The following is a 19,208-nucleotide window of genomic DNA, read 5'->3' on the forward strand; positions in this document are numbered from 1 at the left end:
GCAAACATCAGATGGATGCTCTGTTTGATATTTGCTTTTTGGTGATTGCTTATGGATGCAAGTACATGTTTGGTCCTTTATGAATTAATTAATTCTGTCTTAAAGAAGCAACAGGGAAACATAGCCCCTTTAAAATGTGGTGCATTTCTTATACTTTAATTGAATCAGAAAGGTGTTGCTCTTGGTTTTTAACAAAATTTCAGGTATTACTTGAAGTCTGACATCTGCTTGTGGCATGATGTGTGCCAGTGAAATATATAAAATTTGAAAATATAATTGGTTAAACATTCTTTTTCTCATCACCTAAGATTTGTTCAAAGTGAACTATATTTTTCAGACAATTTACAAAGTGCGAATCATTCTCTTACCTGTTGTCTCAAGGTACATTTTAAGTCAGTGATTCTTATTTGGAAGAAAGTTCATTTGAAACCAATAATACTTACTTGTCAATTTTTTGTTTTGTGGTAGACAAAACATTTAGTTGACAGCAATAACATTTATTGGATCAATTTCTGTGCATGTTGGTATTCAGACCTGCACACTTGGCAGAGCTGCTCTTTCAGCTAAAATGCATTCATCCAATGGGATAATGTTACCACCCTTAGTTCTAGTACTTGACAAGTGATCCAAGGCTGCCCCAGCCAGAGCTTCTGAGAGGAGTTTTATCAGGGGATACAAAGTTTCTTTTGGGCAAAACTTTCTTTTGCAAAGGGGGAGGGGTGAAACAGAGTAGGGGAGGGTGGTGACGGGCAAGCAGAATAGGAGCGGGGAGGGACGAAGCAGGGTGTGGGGAAGGTAGAGATAGCTGGAAAAGTCTTAGGAGCCCAGGTCTACCCACCCATGTGGCATCAGTAGTGTCCATATGGGCAACAAGTCTGAGTAGATAGGAAAGTGTCAGATCCCAGGAAATTTAGACCCTGGGCCCGGGTACAAATTACCCCCTTTACCCCCCTCTCCTAGGGCCTGGCACCAGCACCAGTGCTGTGCCTGCAGCGCCAGTGCTGGGTATTGCAAAAGTGCCATAAGGCAAATTTGCGCCATCCAGGGCATAGCCAGCAAAGAGGTTTGTGCTGCCTCTTTGATGCCGCAGTAGGAGCCCAGGCTGCTGGCGGAAACCAGGTAATTGCCAAGTAGTACAGGGGTATGGGGAGAGTGGTGGGAGGATGTGGGGGAAGTCTTTCTGTGTGGGGAGGATGGGAGAGGACAGAATGGGGGTAGGACAGGCCTGGGAGGGGGTGGCCTCATCCGCCAAATCCTATCCCCCAAGCCGGATTTGAAAGCCCAACATGGGGCTTATTGAGTCTGTGCTAGCTAAATATATGGCACAGCTGTAAGAAACCCCATTGAGCCAGCTAGGGTTTTACTCGGGGTATGGAGATGAATGTCCCCTTACTCTGCCTGCTCAAATCTACCACAGGATACAGCGGGAGCCTTTGGCATCGCTATTCCTGTGCTGGATAGGATTGGGCTCTTAAGCCATTTCTGCCTAATGTTGCATATACGCAACAGGGACCAAATGTGTACACCTGTGGACTGGGCAGAAATGGGTAATTTGTGTATCAAGCACTGTAGTCTTGTGCAAATTTATTCAGAAGTAAGTCCCTCTGTGTTCAGTGTGATTACTGCCAGGTAAATGTGCATAGGATTGCAGTCTCTTGAAACACTGGCACACAGAGCTGTACTATATATGAAAGAATGGTGCTGTTATGGTTAACACATAGTATTTTAAGTGGGGGTTACTGCTAACTAAATATAAACGTTAGTGCATAAGCTGGTGCAAATAAGATGTAGTAGTTGGAGAGGCATCTATCTTGTCACAGAGTTCATGAAGTTAGAACTCTTAGTCCTCATTGAGATGTACCTTATATTTGCCTGCCTAGACCTCATCCTGACATATGTTTGTTTGGTGCCTTGTAGAAAATGTGCCTGGTCAGTTACAGAGTTTCCTGCGCAATACTTGAGTCATATGACATAAAGATAATTTAAGAAGACAGCACACATGGAAACAGGAAATCAAAGTTTTATTCCAAATATTTTACTGCCTATACGACCTCAGGCAAATGAATTGAACGTTGTGCACATTTTTAATCTCTAAAATGACAAAAAGGATTACTTGTATCTGAATAAATAGTATATTGCATTGGGTGTCTTACAAATCTAAATCAATGTGATTGCAACTATTCCCAGCTATTATTGGAAAATTCTAGCAGTTCATTCATTAACTGTCTTACTATTATAGGACAACTTCTCTAGAGCTTGAGTACCCATTTCTCAAATACCCAAAATTTCTTCTACAGGACTGCAGAATCTCTGGAAACTGCAATTCACTTTAAGCAATTTGTTTAAAAATTATACAAACCAGATTTCATATATTTTATTTTTATATAGTATGTTTATAGCTTGTGCTTCCTCCAGAAAGCGCAAGACAGCATACACAATTTGTTCCCCTTTTATTCTCTCAACAACCTTGTGAGGTTGGTTAGGCTGAGAAAGAATAATTGACCAAAAGTCACTCACTGATCTTCAAACTTCATCAGGGAATTGAACCCAGTTCCCCCTTGTTCAGGTTTGATATTCTAGTCACTAAACCAGTTTTGTTCTCACAGTGGTTTATACTTTTGGAATTGTATTGGCAACCTTCAGTCTCGAAAGACTACGGTATCGCGCTCTGAAAGGTGGTTCTGGCACAGTGTCTAGTGTGGCTGAAAAGGCCAATCCGGGAGTGACAATCCCTTCCACACCGGGAGCAAGTGCAGTCTGTCCCTGGTCTGTCTCCCTGGCTATGGGCCTTCCTTCTTTGCCTCTTAGCCTCAGACTGTTGGCAAAGTGTCTCTTCAAACTGGGAAAGGCCATGCTGCACAGCCTGCCTCCAAGCGGGCCGCTCAGAGGCCAGGGTTTCCCACTTGTTGAGGTCCATTCCTAAGGCCTTCAGATCCCTCTTGCAGATGTCCTTGTATCGCAGCTGTGGTCTACCTGTAGGGCGCTTTCCTTGCACGAGTTCTCCATAGAGGAGATCCTTTGGGATCCGGCCATCATCCATTCTCACGACATGACCAAGCCAACGCAGGCGTCTCTGTTTCAGCAGTGAATACACGCTAGGGATTCCAGCACGTTCCAGGACTGTGTTGTTTGGAACTTTGTCCTGCCAGGTGATGCCGAGGATGCGTCGGAGGCAGCGCATGTGGAAAGCGCTCAGTTTCCTCTCCTGTTGTGAGCGAAGAGTCCATGACTCGCTGCAGTACAGAAGTGTACTCAGGACGAAAGCTCTGTAGACCTGGATCTTGGTATGTTCCGTCAGCTTCTTGTTGGACCAGACTCTCTTTGTGAGTCTGGAAAACGTGGTAGCTGCTTTACCGATGCGCTTGTTTAGCTCGGTATCGAGAGAATATTAAAATTAAATTAAAAGTATCTTGGAGACAATAGTTTTCCTTCATACATCTCTAACTGTGCCACTGAGACGATGAGGTAAGATTCAGGTTTGTGAGTGTCTCTTCTCCCCCCCCCCTTCCTTCCTCAGCTTTATTCTTTTATGACCCTGACTGTGAACAATTTGGGATGAACGCATTCTAGATCAGGAAAGTCCAACTTTCAACAACTGGGGACGCCACATGACCCTTGCGCGACCCCCAGCTGTGCCAACCTGGAAGTAGGAGTGGTGACATCACATCACCGTCAATTACTTCTGCATTCTGAGCCTGCTGGACATTTGCCAGGCTCATTTCACAAGCAGAGGAAGTGGAGATGGGTGCGGCAAGGCTTTTTGATCTCCCTGCTGCACCTTTCTGGCTTCTCCAAAGGAGAAGTTGGAACAGCACGACAGGGAGAATGAAAAGTATCTGAAGCTGGAGGAAGCAGGGTGCTGTGGCCAGGCTTTGGGGGGGCCGCCAAAAAGGGCTTCGCAGGCCACTTGTGGACCGCGGGCCTCAAGTTGGACCACCATGTTCTAGATCGGGGGTCTCCAAACCCCGGCCCGGGGGCCAGATGCGGCCTCTGGCCTGCAGCCAGCCTCTTGTCTCCCAAAAGCCTTTGGCCCACTTGGCCGAACATGACTGGAGCTGTGCTCTGCTTGCTTCTGGAGGGTGTTCTAAGGGCCAGAGAGGTTGAATGAATGAGCCCAGTCATTCATTTATTCACTCATCTAAGTTTCATCTCTAATTTATTTATATAAATTATATTTAAATTTTTTCTCCAGCCCTCAACACCACGTCATATATTTGATGCGGCCCTCTGGCCAAAAGGTTTGGAGACCCCTGTTCTAGATCAAGGATTTCCAAACTTTTCAGTAGGAGGGTTGCACTGTATATTTTGCACATTTTTTCAGGCCAAAAAAATAACATTTTAATATAGGGTGGAGGTGAGCAACACATGTATTTTAAGATGCTCTGGTCCCCTCGCCTCCAAAGGGGCTTTTGAATTCAGCAAGCAAAAAATGCAACTTCTAGTTTCACTGAGAAACCGGAAGTGATGTTTTTAATGCCTAATAAGGCCTTGGGAGACCCAGGGAAGCCCTGGAGGGCATTAAAAATATTGCTTCAAGTTTCTCCATGAAACTAGAAGTTGCAAATTTTTGCTGCTGAGCTCAGTCCCGGCAGCAAAAAAAAATCACTTTAAAATGTCACTTCTGGTTTCTCTGTGAAACTGGAAGTTGCATTTTTTTGCTGCCAATCTCATTCTGAGCTTGACAAAGACTGGGGATGAATGGTCCTGGCCTCTACTGAGCTAAGAAGCCCCTTCGGAGATGAGGGGAGCAGAGCTCCTCTTGCCTCTGGAGGAAGGGTGGCCCCTTAGGATTGTGGGGACAGGTGTTCATCCATATCCAGTTTCAGCTGTCCACGCCTATACTGTAGACTAGTTTCCATTGCATCAATTGCCACTAACAAACTTCAGTATTTTAACTGATGTGATGGGGCAGGGAGTGCATTTTTCAATCTCTGTTTTTCCCTCTTCATGATGGTTAGCTTTTGCTGCACATTCCCTGGTGCTCCACTAACTATTTTTCTTAGCTGTCTTCTAGTCCTCTCTTTGTCAGATTTGAACACAGTGACTGATACTGTATATATAAAGCTGCTGCAACTTCTTGTCTCCTTTTCCTCATGGACAGGAGAAATGTATAGAGCATCTCCTACTCCCTGTTAGCCTGCTTCTGCTGCTTTCTTCAGTGCCAGTAATTTGAAGAGGCTTTCTTTATTTTGTGAATTGGATTGCCAGGGGAAAAGATGGAGGTAGCCAGGAGTCTGAAGAGGAAGAATCTGGGCTCAGCCCTGCTACTAAGATTGGATTCCTGTGCAGAGCTTGTGCCCATAGGTGTCCTGCTCTGTAATTCTAAGTGATAAAGAGGCTCACATTGTTCAGTGGTGGGAAAAGACATTCTCTGCACAATTGGTGGCAGTGTTCTTCAGGTATTTCAGAATGTGGGGCTGGTATTTCAAGAGAGATTCCTGGGTTGAGCTGTAATGAAGTCTGGGACAAATTAGGAGGGGAAGACAGGTTGGAAAGTGTTTTTATGCCCAGAAAAGTGGGAGGAGGGAAGAATTACTTGGAAGGGAAGTTGAGGGGAATGGAGGATCAAAGCCGACATTATGTTAAACATGTGATTGAAACTAGTAGGCTTGTTCTTTGGAAAAGCAAGGACATAAGCTCAAATACCAAATTCAGATTAGTCTGAACTATTGTGTTCACCATTGTCACCTATGGCTGTGAAAGTTGGATAATGAATAAATCAGATAGAAGGAAAATTAACTCATTCAAGCTATGGTGCTGGAGAAGAGTCTTGCGTATTCCATGGACAGCGAAGGTCACTAACAAGCAGTTATGAGAGCAAATTGAACAGTACGTGTCATTGGAAGGAAGAATTGCCAAACAACGGCTCACCTACTTTGGCCATGTCATGCGATCAAATTCAATAGAAAAAGCGATTATGCTTGGAGTGGTTGGCGGAAAAAGAAAGCCATGTCATCAAAGGACAAGATGGCTGGACACCATCAAGGCTGACATTATTCAGAACATAGCACAACTCAAAAAAATGGTTCAAGACCAAAAACTTTGGCTCCACTTAGTCCATAGTATCACCAAAAGTCAGACCTGTCTGAATAAGGCTGGAAGAAGAAGAAGATGCTTGTTCTTAATTCACTAAATAAAAATCAGTTAGTGAGGACTTCCTGTAAGTTGAGACCACAGCAGAGTGAGTGTTAACCCTGTGTGCCCAACATAGTTCAAATCTAGATTGGTGCTTCTATTTGTTATTTGCACTGGGAGGAAAAGTTTGCTCCAGTGACAGCGGAAACCTTTTTTTTTACACAGGGAAAATAGTTGCACGGCTTCCCCAAATTCAACTTGGCACTATGATCAGGGCAGGGAGTTAAACACCCTCTCCTCTGTCATGGTTTCAATCCAACTGTTACTTAATTAAAATACAAGCATTCTAGTTCCAATCACATGCTTAAAAGTAATCTCTTATTTGATCCAAAGATGGAGTTTTAAGCGGATTCGAACAGAATATATGTTGTCAAGGTGATGAGACTGTTCTTAATTTCTAAAAGGAAAAGTACAGAAGCTTATTTCTGTGAAAGATATACAGTCATTTTTTAAATATTGCTCCTTAACTTTAAATGAGGGTGGGAAGGCATGCTCACTTTCTGCAATAATGTAGTGCAAAAAAGCATTTTTCACCTCATATCTGTGGGACTGCAAATTGCTTTCTGAATTGACCCTGAAAACTTGTCATACAGGCTAAAGTAGCCCAGGAAAATATGTATGTAGTGAGGTACATATGACGCAGAGTCCATATGGGAATATTAGAATCAGCAATATTGTGTGCTGCCCAGGTATAAAGTCTTGGGCCAAACTTAGCATGATATGGGAGTTCCATGACTTTTTCTTTCACATAAACCAGCTATTGGGGGTAGGAACAGTTTGGATCAGGACTGCAGGAGTTGGACATTTAACTTTTCACTTGCAAATCATACTGTCTTATGTAAGTCACACCCTATAGAGGTGGTTTTTTTGTTGTGTTTTATTTTTTCACAAATTTTGGTAAATAAAAAAATTGAAAAAGACAAAAAGCAGTGTTAGGTATTTTTATTCCAAGTTATCATTAAAAAAAATTTCTTGCTGTTGTGCTCAGATAGTATATGTGTACTAGGATAGGTGTACCCTATATAGGTGATATAGGGAAAGCAAGTGCAACCCACAGGCATTCCAGAGCTCCTGGTAGGGCAGGGATGTCAAACCCATTTCATATAGAGGACCAAAGTTAGCATTAATGGTGCCTGCTGAGGGCCTGAAGTGACATCATTAAGCCATTTCTGCCCAATGTTGCATATACGCAACAGGGATCAAATGTGTATACCTGTGGGCTGGGCAGAAATGGGTTAAGCAGGAAGTGACATCATTATGCAGATGATGGCGAGAAATAAGCACATTGTTCTCACATAGAAACTCATGAGCTGCAAATGACAGAAGAGAAAATGTGCAAATCTTGTTGTATTGTATTTATTGTTACGGTCAAAGACCAGGAAGTACAAACACACAATACAGGCGGGATTTAAAATTTCAGCATTTAAAATACATTCAACATTAGAATACAGTATTAAAATACATTAAAATAGCCATCGTAGTATTATGAACAAATAAGGAGGAGTAGCTATTAAAATTTCCTCTCATTGTTAATAATGCCCATCCGGGTTTTATAAGCAGAAGCCCAAAAACTTGCATTCGATCGTATAAACTGAGGATTAGCACCTATGAGAAGTTTCTTGGCCATTTCTGTTTGAGACAAACCTGAGAATTTTCTGCTCATAAGTTTATAATAATAAATTTATCTTGCATCCCCTGATAAAATGGGCAACAAAACATGACATGCTTGATTATCTCAACCTCCCCTGAACTGCAGGGACACAGCCTTTCAGAGATGGGGATCTTTCTAAAGCAGCCCTCAACAAATGCTGAAGGAAATGCTCTCCATCTGGTTAGAAAGAAAGCTCTCCTCTGCCCTGGGAGCTCTATTAATGAAAGATAAGTGGCTGGGGCAGCTATGTATCTTGTGTCATCAGAAGCAAGAAACCCTGGAGATCTACTGACATCTTGTTGTTCGATGTCCATCAATCTCTGTTTTATAGTCACTCTTGCCTGAATCAAGTCCATTGCCAGAACAATCTCTGGTAAAAACCCCAAGTAACTTCATATGTACCACCTTGAGCCAGGTAGATTGAAAATTATCAATTAAAACCAAAGATGTTAAACCTTGGCTGCAAATCTTGTTCATATTTTCAAAATATGACAGAGTCCAATTATCAAGCTTGGGAAGCCCAACTATAACGGGGGCCAGATAAATTGCTTCTTGGGGTTGCATTTTTGTCACCTCTGTGGTAGGGAGCTGGAGGAAGCAAAGTGGGGGGATGGAAAACAGCACAGAAAAAATGAAACCGACAGCTGCTTCAATACAGTGGGCAGTGCAAAATAGCAAAAAGGGGGGGGGGGAATCAAACGAATGTAGAACATCCAGGCAGGGTACAGAATAGCTGTGTAGTCTGATATTTACAGGGGAGATCCATAGCATGGAGCAATAGGCAATTTTACCTGGCCAATCCAGAACTTTTTTGACACAAAGTGGTAGGAGCAACCTTCCATCACACAACCACAGCTTGTGTGCTTGCTTGCAGTGCCCACCACCTTAACCCTTTTGCAGTTGGATAATGGGGTATGAGAGTAAGCCCCTGGGAGATGAATGGTGCCTTCTGAAAGCTTCAGTTTCCTTGCCTGAGGTGGATATTGCTAATTGAAAACGGAAGCCATCTACTGGTGGAAACTGGTACTTTATCAAATAAGATAAATGAATCCATGATGCCTTGTTGGATCTTTCCAGCCTCTAAAGAGCCCTCTGCAACTTGTTTGGAAAGAAAACAGGACCATGAGGCAGTACTGAGAAGGGTAAAATTGGGTTGTTTTGGTGTTTGTTTTTTGAGTAAAAATAGTTTTAATTCATTTTCTGATGTGAATTTAGTGTTATCGTGTTATTTTGCATTTACCAAAAAAAAATAAAAATCCCCACACCTCTAACTATAGAGCAAGAGGGGAAAATAAATTCTATACACAATTTCTGCAAAAGAAAAAGACTGGCTATCCACTTATGAACCTCCCACATTACGTTTAGTTTGTTCATTTCCCTTATCTGCTGTCTTAAATGCACACCAATTCTGTCTTTCTCAAATTGAGGCCTAAATTTTTCAACCAGCCGTTCATGTGGTGAGTATGTATTTGGACTGTACTACAAATGGCAGGTGGAGAATCATATGACTAAATTTACCAAAAAAAAACCTTCATACAAAAAAAATCCAGCACATGCAAAAGTAGCTCAGGAAGAAGGATCCTAGCCTATTCTTCTCCCTAACATGTTCACTTTCTATTTATTGGAAATCTTTTTTTGTAAAAAGGCAGAAGTGGCCCATATCTCTCCATCTCCTGAATCCCCGCACAATTTGGCTGCCCCTGTGCATATGCATGCCTGTCACTCCAGTAGATGAAAGGGGGGGGGGTGTGAGCAAGTGAATGAGTACCCTCCATGGATAAGAACCCTTCACTTACCTGGAACATATTACACAGGCTCCCTCCTCTGCACTGCTCCTGTTCGTTCATAACAGAAGTGAATCAGAAGAGGGAGATTGTGTACTGAGCTCTCAGTGAGTGAAGGGAAAGCAAGAGCGGACTCCAGATTGTCTTTCCCTGCCTACTTGAAACAGAAGTGGTGTTGGGGAGGAAGGTTTCATGCCAAGTGCCATATAAATGAAGGGAAGAGCGCAAGGTCCAGATTGCCTGTCCTTGCCCACTTGGTTCTTTGATGGACAAGGAAAAGGGGTTTGGAACCACATCAGATTTTCTTTTCCTCCTTCCCCAATCTAACTCCAACAATGCTGGAGGCAGATGGGGCGGCTGGCACTGCCACTGCTGCTGCTGTGATCCTCTTCTGACTTGCTCTCAGCAAGTCAGAATTGGAGTGCCTACCAAAGCAGCAGACTGGAGAAAAGTGGCAGGCATTTGGGCCTGGGGGCTCATCAGTTTGCCACCCTTCCAATTTTGCCACTCCACACAACAATTTCAAGCTGCTTCATGGACATGCCAGCCTTGTTAGAAGGAACACTCTATCATGTGAAGTATGAAATATTCCAGACACAGGTTCACACATCTCATCTACTCTTTGTGAGACCTAAGCCTCAATTTCTTTTTCAGTCTTCTCTTGTCTCAGTGTCCGCAGGCTAACCCTTTCTCTCTCCCTCCGCCTACTTCTCATCCTCTTTTTTTTGTTGGTGATCAAATAAAGTTACATTGCATATGTACTTTGTTCTTGTTCCTGGGACTTTTGGAAAGTGTTCTAACTTCTAAAAATAGTGGTACTGGGTTTCAGCTAGAGATAGTTCTCATTTGTTCTTGTTTGCTCTCATACAGGTGTGTCACTATTTTAAACTGTGAAATGCTGGATCATATATATTCCTGCCTCTCAATAGATTTCAATCTTATATAATACAAAATTTCCTTTTCATTCTTCTTATCATGATTCTATTCCTTCAGTTTCCACGCAATGTTTTATTTCCTTTCTTGAACCAAAATTGATGTGTTGCTGTAATAGTACTTTCTGACTTCCAACAAATACGTAACTAAACATCCTCTTTTAGAAAACTTTTCTTTCATGACATCTTCTATAATGAAAGGAAAAAAAAGTTGTATTGATCATGCAGTCTCCTTTTACCATCTTTCACACTGTTTCTCTGATATGTCCACCATCTTCTTTCCTCAGGATTGCTGCAATATCACTTCTCTTTCTTTTTTCATCTGACCACCTTGTACACACTGATGTCCCAAAAGCATCTGTGTAGTAGTGTTTTCAAACAAAAATGTTTAGAACATTTCTAAACTTTATTTTCAGTGAATTGATCATAGATAAGAAAATAACTTCTAAACCAGGGTGTCAATCATAAGTTCTGCAGACTTGATGAAGCTCACAGAACCTCCTTATCTGACCTGCACGATAATTGTAACTGTAACTGTAAAGATTTGCATATTTTCTCTTTTGTCACTTTCCTCTTTTGATTTCCTAGTGCTTATTTCTGGTCACCATGTGCTTCATGTCATCACTTCCTATGCTCAACAGGCACCATGGATGCTAACTTCAGATGTATGAAATGAGTTTGACACCCATGATCTAAATCCCCATATAAATGAGTGTGTCATGTCATTCCTTGGCCCTACCATGCTTCTGTATTTTCTTCCACAATATATCTCTTTTTACCCTGCAGATGCCCAATCTCATCTGATCTCAGAAGCTAAGCAGGGTCAGGCCTGGTTAGTACTTGGATGGGAGACCGCCTGGGAATACCGGGTGCTGTAGGCTTATACCATAGTCTTTCGAGACTGAAGGTTGCCAGCCAAGAGATACATGGCCACTTCACTGGTCTCTATCAAGAATGGTTTCTTATTCAATATTTCATAAGAAGATATTTTGCCTTTTCTCTTCTGATTTGCCAAACATTATGACCTGAACCCCCAAATTCCTGCAAGTTCCAGATCAATGGCAATCAAGTTTTTGAGACATGTGACATGAGTCAATTTCAAACAGTGAGATAAACAGTCCTATCCTGTTGGGAATTAGCTGTAATGCAGAGGTTTCAGCTGTCATAAGATATCCGTCAATGAAGCATGCAGCTCTCTATTGGTGGCCATTTTGTGTACACTGCTGCAAGGTGCAGCAGTAGCACAACTCCGCAGCCATACTGTGCCATGCCTGCCAGACCAAGTAAGGCAGCAGTGGGAGCAGGAAGGGGGCGAACAGAGGGAAAAACTGGGTGGGAAGGGGGAAGAATGAGACAGGGAGATGGTGGAAGGGGATTGATCTGGTGGCAATGGCTCCTTTCTTCTCCTTGGACTTTCATCAGTTACAGAGCCGGCACAGGTCCAAGGAAACTCATTGGGATGCAGGGGGCCTATAGAGTGGTTAAGAGAAATAATTCCCCTTTAGTCTCCCAAGGCTCCCGATCTGCCCTCCCCCATTGGGCACAGCTCTTGCCTTTTTGGCATGGCTACACCAGTAGGGAGCAGAAAGGATAGGATTGGGCTCAAAGTCACTTTTATGTACATTGTCAGAGAGGAGCTAGAGTGCTGCTTCTGCTGAGGTTTCAGTGCTGAAAGGGTGGCCCACATCATAATTGGGCTCTGCCACATCTTGAAAATATGATCAAGATTTGTATATTTTCTCTTCTGTTATCTGCAACTAATGAGTTCCTAAGTGAGGAAAAAAAAGTGCTTATTTATGAATATCACCTGCTTAATAATACCTCATCCTGCTTAATGACATTTCCAGCCCTCAGCAGGTGCCATGAATGCTATTTGGCCTACTGTATGACACCCCTATGCTAGGCTGTAGTAAGAAAATGGACTCCTGTATTATGAAAGTACAGATCTATAAGGGAAAGTTGATCATCTGTTGCCAGACTGCTTGTTAAATTCTACTCCAGATTTCTCAATGGCCTGCATCCCAGACCTTCATCAAAAGAACAGAACAGCAAACATAATCAAGAATTTCTGAAATAATGCAGTGAATGAAAAGGGTCTAAAACAGAATTAGATCCCTACTTTTTTTCTAAATTATGTTAAAATATTATAGTCAAATCAGAAGATGATTGAGAGCTTCTGCTGGTTTTCTTTACTCCTCTTTCGATTTTTTGTAATTTTAGAAGTTTGTATTCTTCTGTTTTAGAATTTCTTCAAGTACTTTGTGAATTTTTTATTTGAAGGAGGTTATAAGTGTTGGCTGGCTAGCAGCAGCATGTGTGCATGTATGTACCTGCCCATAGACTGTCAAGAAAGGGAGAGTGAAAGGTTTCTATTAAGCCCCACTGATATCTCTCGCTGTGTGTACAGTGCTGAATGCAGGAAGGTACAGGAAATTATTTGAATATCTTGTTTCAGTAGCTTTAAGGAATTATAAATAGCAATAGTTTTGGCTTGTTTCTCCAGTATTTATAACTTATACTTTTGATACAGTTACACATTGAAGATTAAGCAGTAGTCAATGAGTAAGTGCTTGTATTTTTTGTGGATACTGGAGTTATTGCACTCATAATCATTTGTTCAAAAATGTCAGATAAATACATTGTGGTTTCCTTTAACCTCCCTTGCAGTTTGTTTACAACTGGTATAATTCTTTAATTAAGCTAGATTACTTAAGCAAAAGAAAGCAGATACTTTAACAGTCAATGGCTACAATACTAAATTCGCTTACTAGAACGATAGTGCCATTTATCTCAATGTTTCTTATTTCCAGATAAATAGATTTGACTGTTAATCTATGTTTGAGCCCTTACATCTTGGACAGATAAATTTAAATATGCACAGACATTTTGTTCCAAATATATCTTTATTATGTGAATTTGTTACATCAGCTGTGGCCTATTATAGTCTGAAAGGATTTTTATTTTTCAGTCTTGCCATGTTCCTCCTACCTTTCCCATTCTTGGCTACCGGGCAGTTACAGCTGGAGACAGAATACTTACAGAATATTGAGTAGAGTAAATTGGTGCCAATAAATCAAGTGGATCATTTTGAGTTGATGGGCAAAGTGCTATATTCAGCACTGGGCAAAAATTTTCAACTATTCTTTGTAGGCAGTATACAGAATTGCATCATGATGCTCCTGCTCTCTTTATGTAGCACATGTGGTCAGATTGTTATGAGTTACAGATATGTGAATGGTCATGACATGAACCCAGGATTTTTTTGAAGCTTCTCAAGCCAGATTGTTCTGTGTACAATGCCATTTTATAATTTGAGATTATTAATATAGTAAACTAACAATAAAGTAAACAAGACAGACCTGATTAGTATGATCACCTTCTTAAGAAGGGGAAGTGTTTCGATTTAGGTTATCATTGCTCTCCGCCCCAACCCAGTTCTTAATGAAGAGTTTTGTCCTATTAGAATTTATCATTCTTTTGCAACTTAGGATCTGGGCACCAGTGGGGGCAAGTGACCCCCTGATGGCATGCCTACAGGAATGGTGCTGCCATCCACTGTCCCTCTTGCAGTCACTCAAAGTGGTTTTGTGTCACTCGGAGCGACTGCCTGCTTCTTTCAAAGACAAAAATGTTTGCAGTAATTCATCATCATACAAGCTTAACTCATTCCACAACAACTAATATGGCAAAAACTTCTACAGATAGATTACCCTTTATCCAGACCTCTAAAATCCGCACTATTCCAAAGCCTGACCATTATTGCATAAGACTTGTTTTCTATAGTGTGAATACTAGAAGGTCTTGTGCTCATTTCTACATACAATGCAGGTACAGGCTGTAAGTTCTATGCTTTGAGGTGTGTACCTGCATAGACATTGTTGAAAAATGTCAAATTGGCCTGTAGACACCTGTATGGGTAACAGTGAAAAGAACAAGAGGAAGTATTTCTCATTATATTTATGCAATTATTCAAAAAAAAAAAAAAAAAAAGATCCAGATCCAGAAAAATCTGAAATCCAGAGATTTTCCCACCCCAAGCTATCCAGATAAGGGATGCTCAACTTGTATAGCAAAAACCTTTTCCCCATGGGATCTCATATTATAATTTCCAATTTGTTAATAAACCCAAAAATTCATCCAAAAATTGACCCAAATAGAGCACAGAATTATAGCTATTTATGAAAACACTCCAATTCCCATCAACTTCTTATGCAATTACTCTTTTAAGTATCTTACAGCTCATTCCTATCCCTTACCAACCCAGACCATACTTTGCCACTGAAAGAGTGTATTCTGTATGCTGTGGGGGTGCGTGTGACCAGATGGCTCAGGAAAAAAAAGTAAAAGTCTTTTTTACTTACCTATAGGCACTTGGCCTCCATGGACCTATACCAGCCGTTTAGCTGGCATAAGTCTGAGTAGACTTGGGGCAGTTAGGGGCAGGGAAAGAGGATAGGATCTCAGTGTGTGCTACTGCCACAATGTTTCTATGCCACCATGTTGCCCCTGCCCTTATCCACTACCACCTTACCTGCTCTAGCAGGCAGTCTAATGCCTGCCACTGGTGCTGCAGAGCTTTCCAGCTCCCGCACCTTCACTAGAGGGTCACAGATTGGTGGCAAGGCAGGGCAAAGGCAGATATACAATGCACAGATGTATCACGAGATCCTTCAGTGTATCACACCCATAGGACTGTGCTGTTAGTGTAATTACTAGTTAACACTAATCAGTCAGTCAGTACCCAGGTTACCTACAAATGTGTAGTGGCTGGTATTGGCTTCAGTGAGCACAAGACAAAGTGAAAGACCAATACACTCAGCAAGTAGTGCAATGTGCTGTTCCAACATGCTATGAGTAAAGCATTCTGGAAATTCATATTGGTGCTTGAGAAGATGCAAGAAAAGTCACGCTGGGAACCTCTGCCAATGCTCAAGAGGGTGCAAGAAGTATGCTTCTTGAATCTTTTCAAGTGTCAGCATGAGTTCCCAGCATGCTAGTAACACATGGAAGCTGCACGTTGTACTATTTAGTGTACGCTTATAATCAAAATTATGGTAGTATAGTGAATATATACTACCTTGTTTGGTATGAATTTATGAATGAATTTATACACCTTGTTTGGGCAAATCTCATAAAGCAATTACTCTTACAAGGAGGGATTACTGTGTTTCGGATAATATGTCAAAACATGTTATACGTGTTCTTGCTTAACTGACCCACTGAAATCAAATGGTTTTGAAATTGAATGGATTTGTGTGTGTGTGTGTATTGTACTGTAATAATAAAAATTATATGAGAATATGTTATAATGCCATTGGGAAAGGGGATGATGTAGATGAGATTACCAGACACACTTTTAATAATTTCTAGGTATTGATGACCTATTTTTATCTCAGTTTGTCATTGAGAAGACAAAAGACCTGCTCTTTGAACCTTAATTACCTTTTTCATCACATAGATTGTGCATTTTGTTTCCATGTTTTACAGAATAAAGCAATTATGGAACGTGTTACAAACTTGTCAGATACGGTAGTTGGTCTTGAATCATTTATCGGCTCTGAGAGAGAAACCAATCCATTATACAAGGATTACCATGGTAAGTTCCATCTTTAGCAATGCAAAAAGTCTGCCCTGAGTGCTTCTAGGGCACTTAGCAGTTTACCCTCCAATTGGAATATCTGCCATAAAGTAGCATTTGGTTTCATTTTTGAATATACCTCTTAAATGGTTCACCTTGCTAACCGGTTTTTATTTAGGCAGTGTTTCACTAAAGTGCATTAAGGCTGCAAAGGAAACACGGCAACTCCTTGCATGTTGTCAAGCCGTATTACCAAAGCATGACTCAATCAGATGTACATCTTGACGGGCAGGCTGTGGGGAATTCACATGCAGAGGAGGCTTGGCAATTGTCTGACCAGTGAGCTGAAATTGTCATGAAATCAATAGTTTTGATCTGTCAAGTTCTAAATAGAGAACATGAAGAATAGTTATAAATTTCAGTAATCAGACAGCCGAATGATACAACCCAAAAGAAAACTTTGTGTCAGAAAATTACTAATTAATGGGGTTGATTTTAATTAAAACAAGATATTAAAATTAGAATAGTAAACAATTACAGATTTTAAAATGTGTTTGAAAGCATATTTGCTATAGAAATGTATTCTATCCAACTGTATTAATGCATCATCAAGAATGCCCAGCATTATTTTTATTTGGTTCTTTTTGCCCAGATTTTTTGAAAGCTCTAGCAACACAATTTGTGGGAATTTTAAAAGATATTAAGTTCTGAATGACAAACAGGTTTAACTAATCCAGACTAGAGCTTTGAGTATGCATAAATTACTACTATGATGACTGTGTGGCACTACTGTAGTTCCATGGAAACCTCCATTCCAAAGGCTGGGCAGCTTATTTGAATCCTTCTGTAAACATTTTAAGAATTTGGAAATGTTGTTTTACGTAACATGAGAAAATACAGTTGGGATGTTGGTGTGGGACCTTGTTCGTTTCAGCATGATTAAATCTATAGCTTGTTAAACCAAGAAGCAATCTCTTGAAATAATTTTCTAAAGTCACAAAAATGAAGAACAAAATTACTAAACCATAATTGCTAATTTTTTTCTACTCGTATGGGACTATTTGGTATTCATTTAATCAGATATGATGGATCTCTTTTTAAGCGGTGGAGCTATTTAAGATAATACATGTTTAGTATCTTATACGTGTGTAATTCTTTCCTTTTTTGAAATTATATTCCTTTTTCCCCCTAACGAAGAATGTTGGCTTTTTCTCTGTACAAGTTCTTCTACTGTTTAAATTTTTTTTTTAAACTTTTGGAAAGTTTTGAAAAACATTGCGGGTGTGTGATTTTGCTTTTGTGTAAATTCTTTGTCAAAAATTATACAGTATTACTCACAAACAAGGCCAAGGTTTTTGCATAATGAAAGTATGTAAGTCTTGCATTAGTAATTTTATAATTTAGTAAATTACTATATTTGTACAATTTTGAAATGTTTGTTCAGAAATGCACATTCTCCAAAGCAGAGACATTCTTATATATTTGTAATGCCATGTACAGTATTCTCACACCAAGGTTCACTGCCTTAATGCATACATATACCCCCTGCCCCCACTGTTTCACATTGCTGAAGGCTCTTCTCAGCCAGCTGCATTCTGTGGCACTGTCCTGCATTGGCTTCTGAATGTGTGTTAATAATCTGAGTATAAGTTTCCTATTTAAAAATATAAGGTCTGGTTCTGCTGTCTCTGGAATAGCTACAACCCAAACCCATTCAGCAATATTTATTAGATATGTTTTAGCAGTTAGATACTTCAACAACACTCTAAAAATTCCTCAAATCTCCCCAAATGACAAATGTGGAACAGTGATTTACTGTTGTACCATACTGAATGGGGACCAAAAATGCAGGCTGTCTCTGGTAAATAAGAATATTTGGAGTGGCTAGAAATGATTTTTTAAAAAGTGTTTTATGCTTTTGGGTTAGCCATATGTTACATGCCTTTTCTAAATACGCCAGTTTTGATCCAAAGAAATAATTAACATGCCAGTAAGGCCACTGTTCTGCCAGCACTTGGTTTCCAAATTTTTTCTCCAGTAGGCCCCACTCCAAAGAGGCAAGCTGCTTTTTAAACTGAACAGCTTGCCTCTTTCAGAATGGAAACTGCTGTAGAGAAAACATCAAAGAAAGTTCTAGTTGCATATGTAGTGGCCATTATTCACAAAAAGATTGCTACTGTGAATTGCAGCTATTACATGGAACCAAGTTTCATTGAAATCACTATGACCTACTTCCAAATTAATGGCCCTGATCCTTGTAAAATATGCTGCATCTGAATTCCATTGAAAGCATAAAGATTTAAGTTGTGACTAGCTTGTTCCATTTCTTTCAATGGGAGTTGGTAATGACTAACTTTAGCTGCATCGAGGCCAACATTTTCAAAATTCTGTAGATGAAATAAGATGTAAACGTTGTTGCTGCATTTTCTAAAAAATTTTGACACTCAGTAATTTAGGAGAAATTATTATTATTATTATTATTAACAGTTTTTTCCGAGAAAAGCTGTTTAATTCCCTTAATGTCTGGTTCTGTATGACACGCGCATATAACTTCCCTAGTTTTTCCCTCAACGTGTCAATTGGATATTCACATTTGAAAAGAATTTTCATTTTTAAAACTAGGCAACATTTCTTTGCAAAAACGCAACTTGAATTGTCTGGTATTTACTCCCTTATTCCTTGAATTTGTCAAACTTCTCACATAATCTTTCATTATGACATCTTGTACAATATTTCTCATTTTCTTTTGTGGAAAATGACCCTTGGGTTGTTCAGAAACTACATTAAGCTGCACAGAAAACATCGAGCATCCTTGTCAGAAAAAATCAGTTTGAGACTCCACTGACAGAATGCAGAGCTTGCAGTGTGCCTAGCATTGTTCTAAAATTCCAGCAAATCCAGTGGAAATCTTTCGTGCAGAAGATAATTTGTGTGTTGTGTTTATGTAGTGGTTACAATCTATTAAACAGCATATTCTACCATTCTGGTTCTCAGCAGAGTTTTAAAAAGTCATTATCAAGGTGCAAAATGAAATACTTTTCATTAGAGCTTCACTGATTGTCAGTAACCCATGAGCCTTGCTTTGCTGGCTGCTTACTGGTGCATTTAATAAAATAAAGATCACTCAG

At 40.4% G+C, this 19,208-nt stretch overlaps 1 protein-coding gene across 6 annotated transcripts in view; it reads left to right on the forward strand.

Moving 5' to 3' along the window:
* Window positions 1–19,208, forward strand: part of ELP4 (elongator acetyltransferase complex subunit 4) — a 216,691-nt gene that overhangs the window by 91,860 nt on the left and 105,623 nt on the right. For all 6 annotated transcript variants that reach the window (XM_066638016.1, XM_066638014.1, XM_066638015.1 and 3 more), the window contains one exon: window positions 15,990–16,098. In XM_066638016.1, the coding sequence (XP_066494113.1) occupies window positions 15,990–16,098 (109 nt within the window). The remainder of the gene's footprint in view (window positions 1–15,989; window positions 16,099–19,208) is intronic.

This window comes from Tiliqua scincoides, chromosome 1 (genome assembly GCF_035046505.1).
Source record: "Tiliqua scincoides isolate rTilSci1 chromosome 1, rTilSci1.hap2, whole genome shotgun sequence".
NCBI classification, from domain to species: Eukaryota; Metazoa; Chordata; class Lepidosauria; order Squamata; family Scincidae; genus Tiliqua; species Tiliqua scincoides.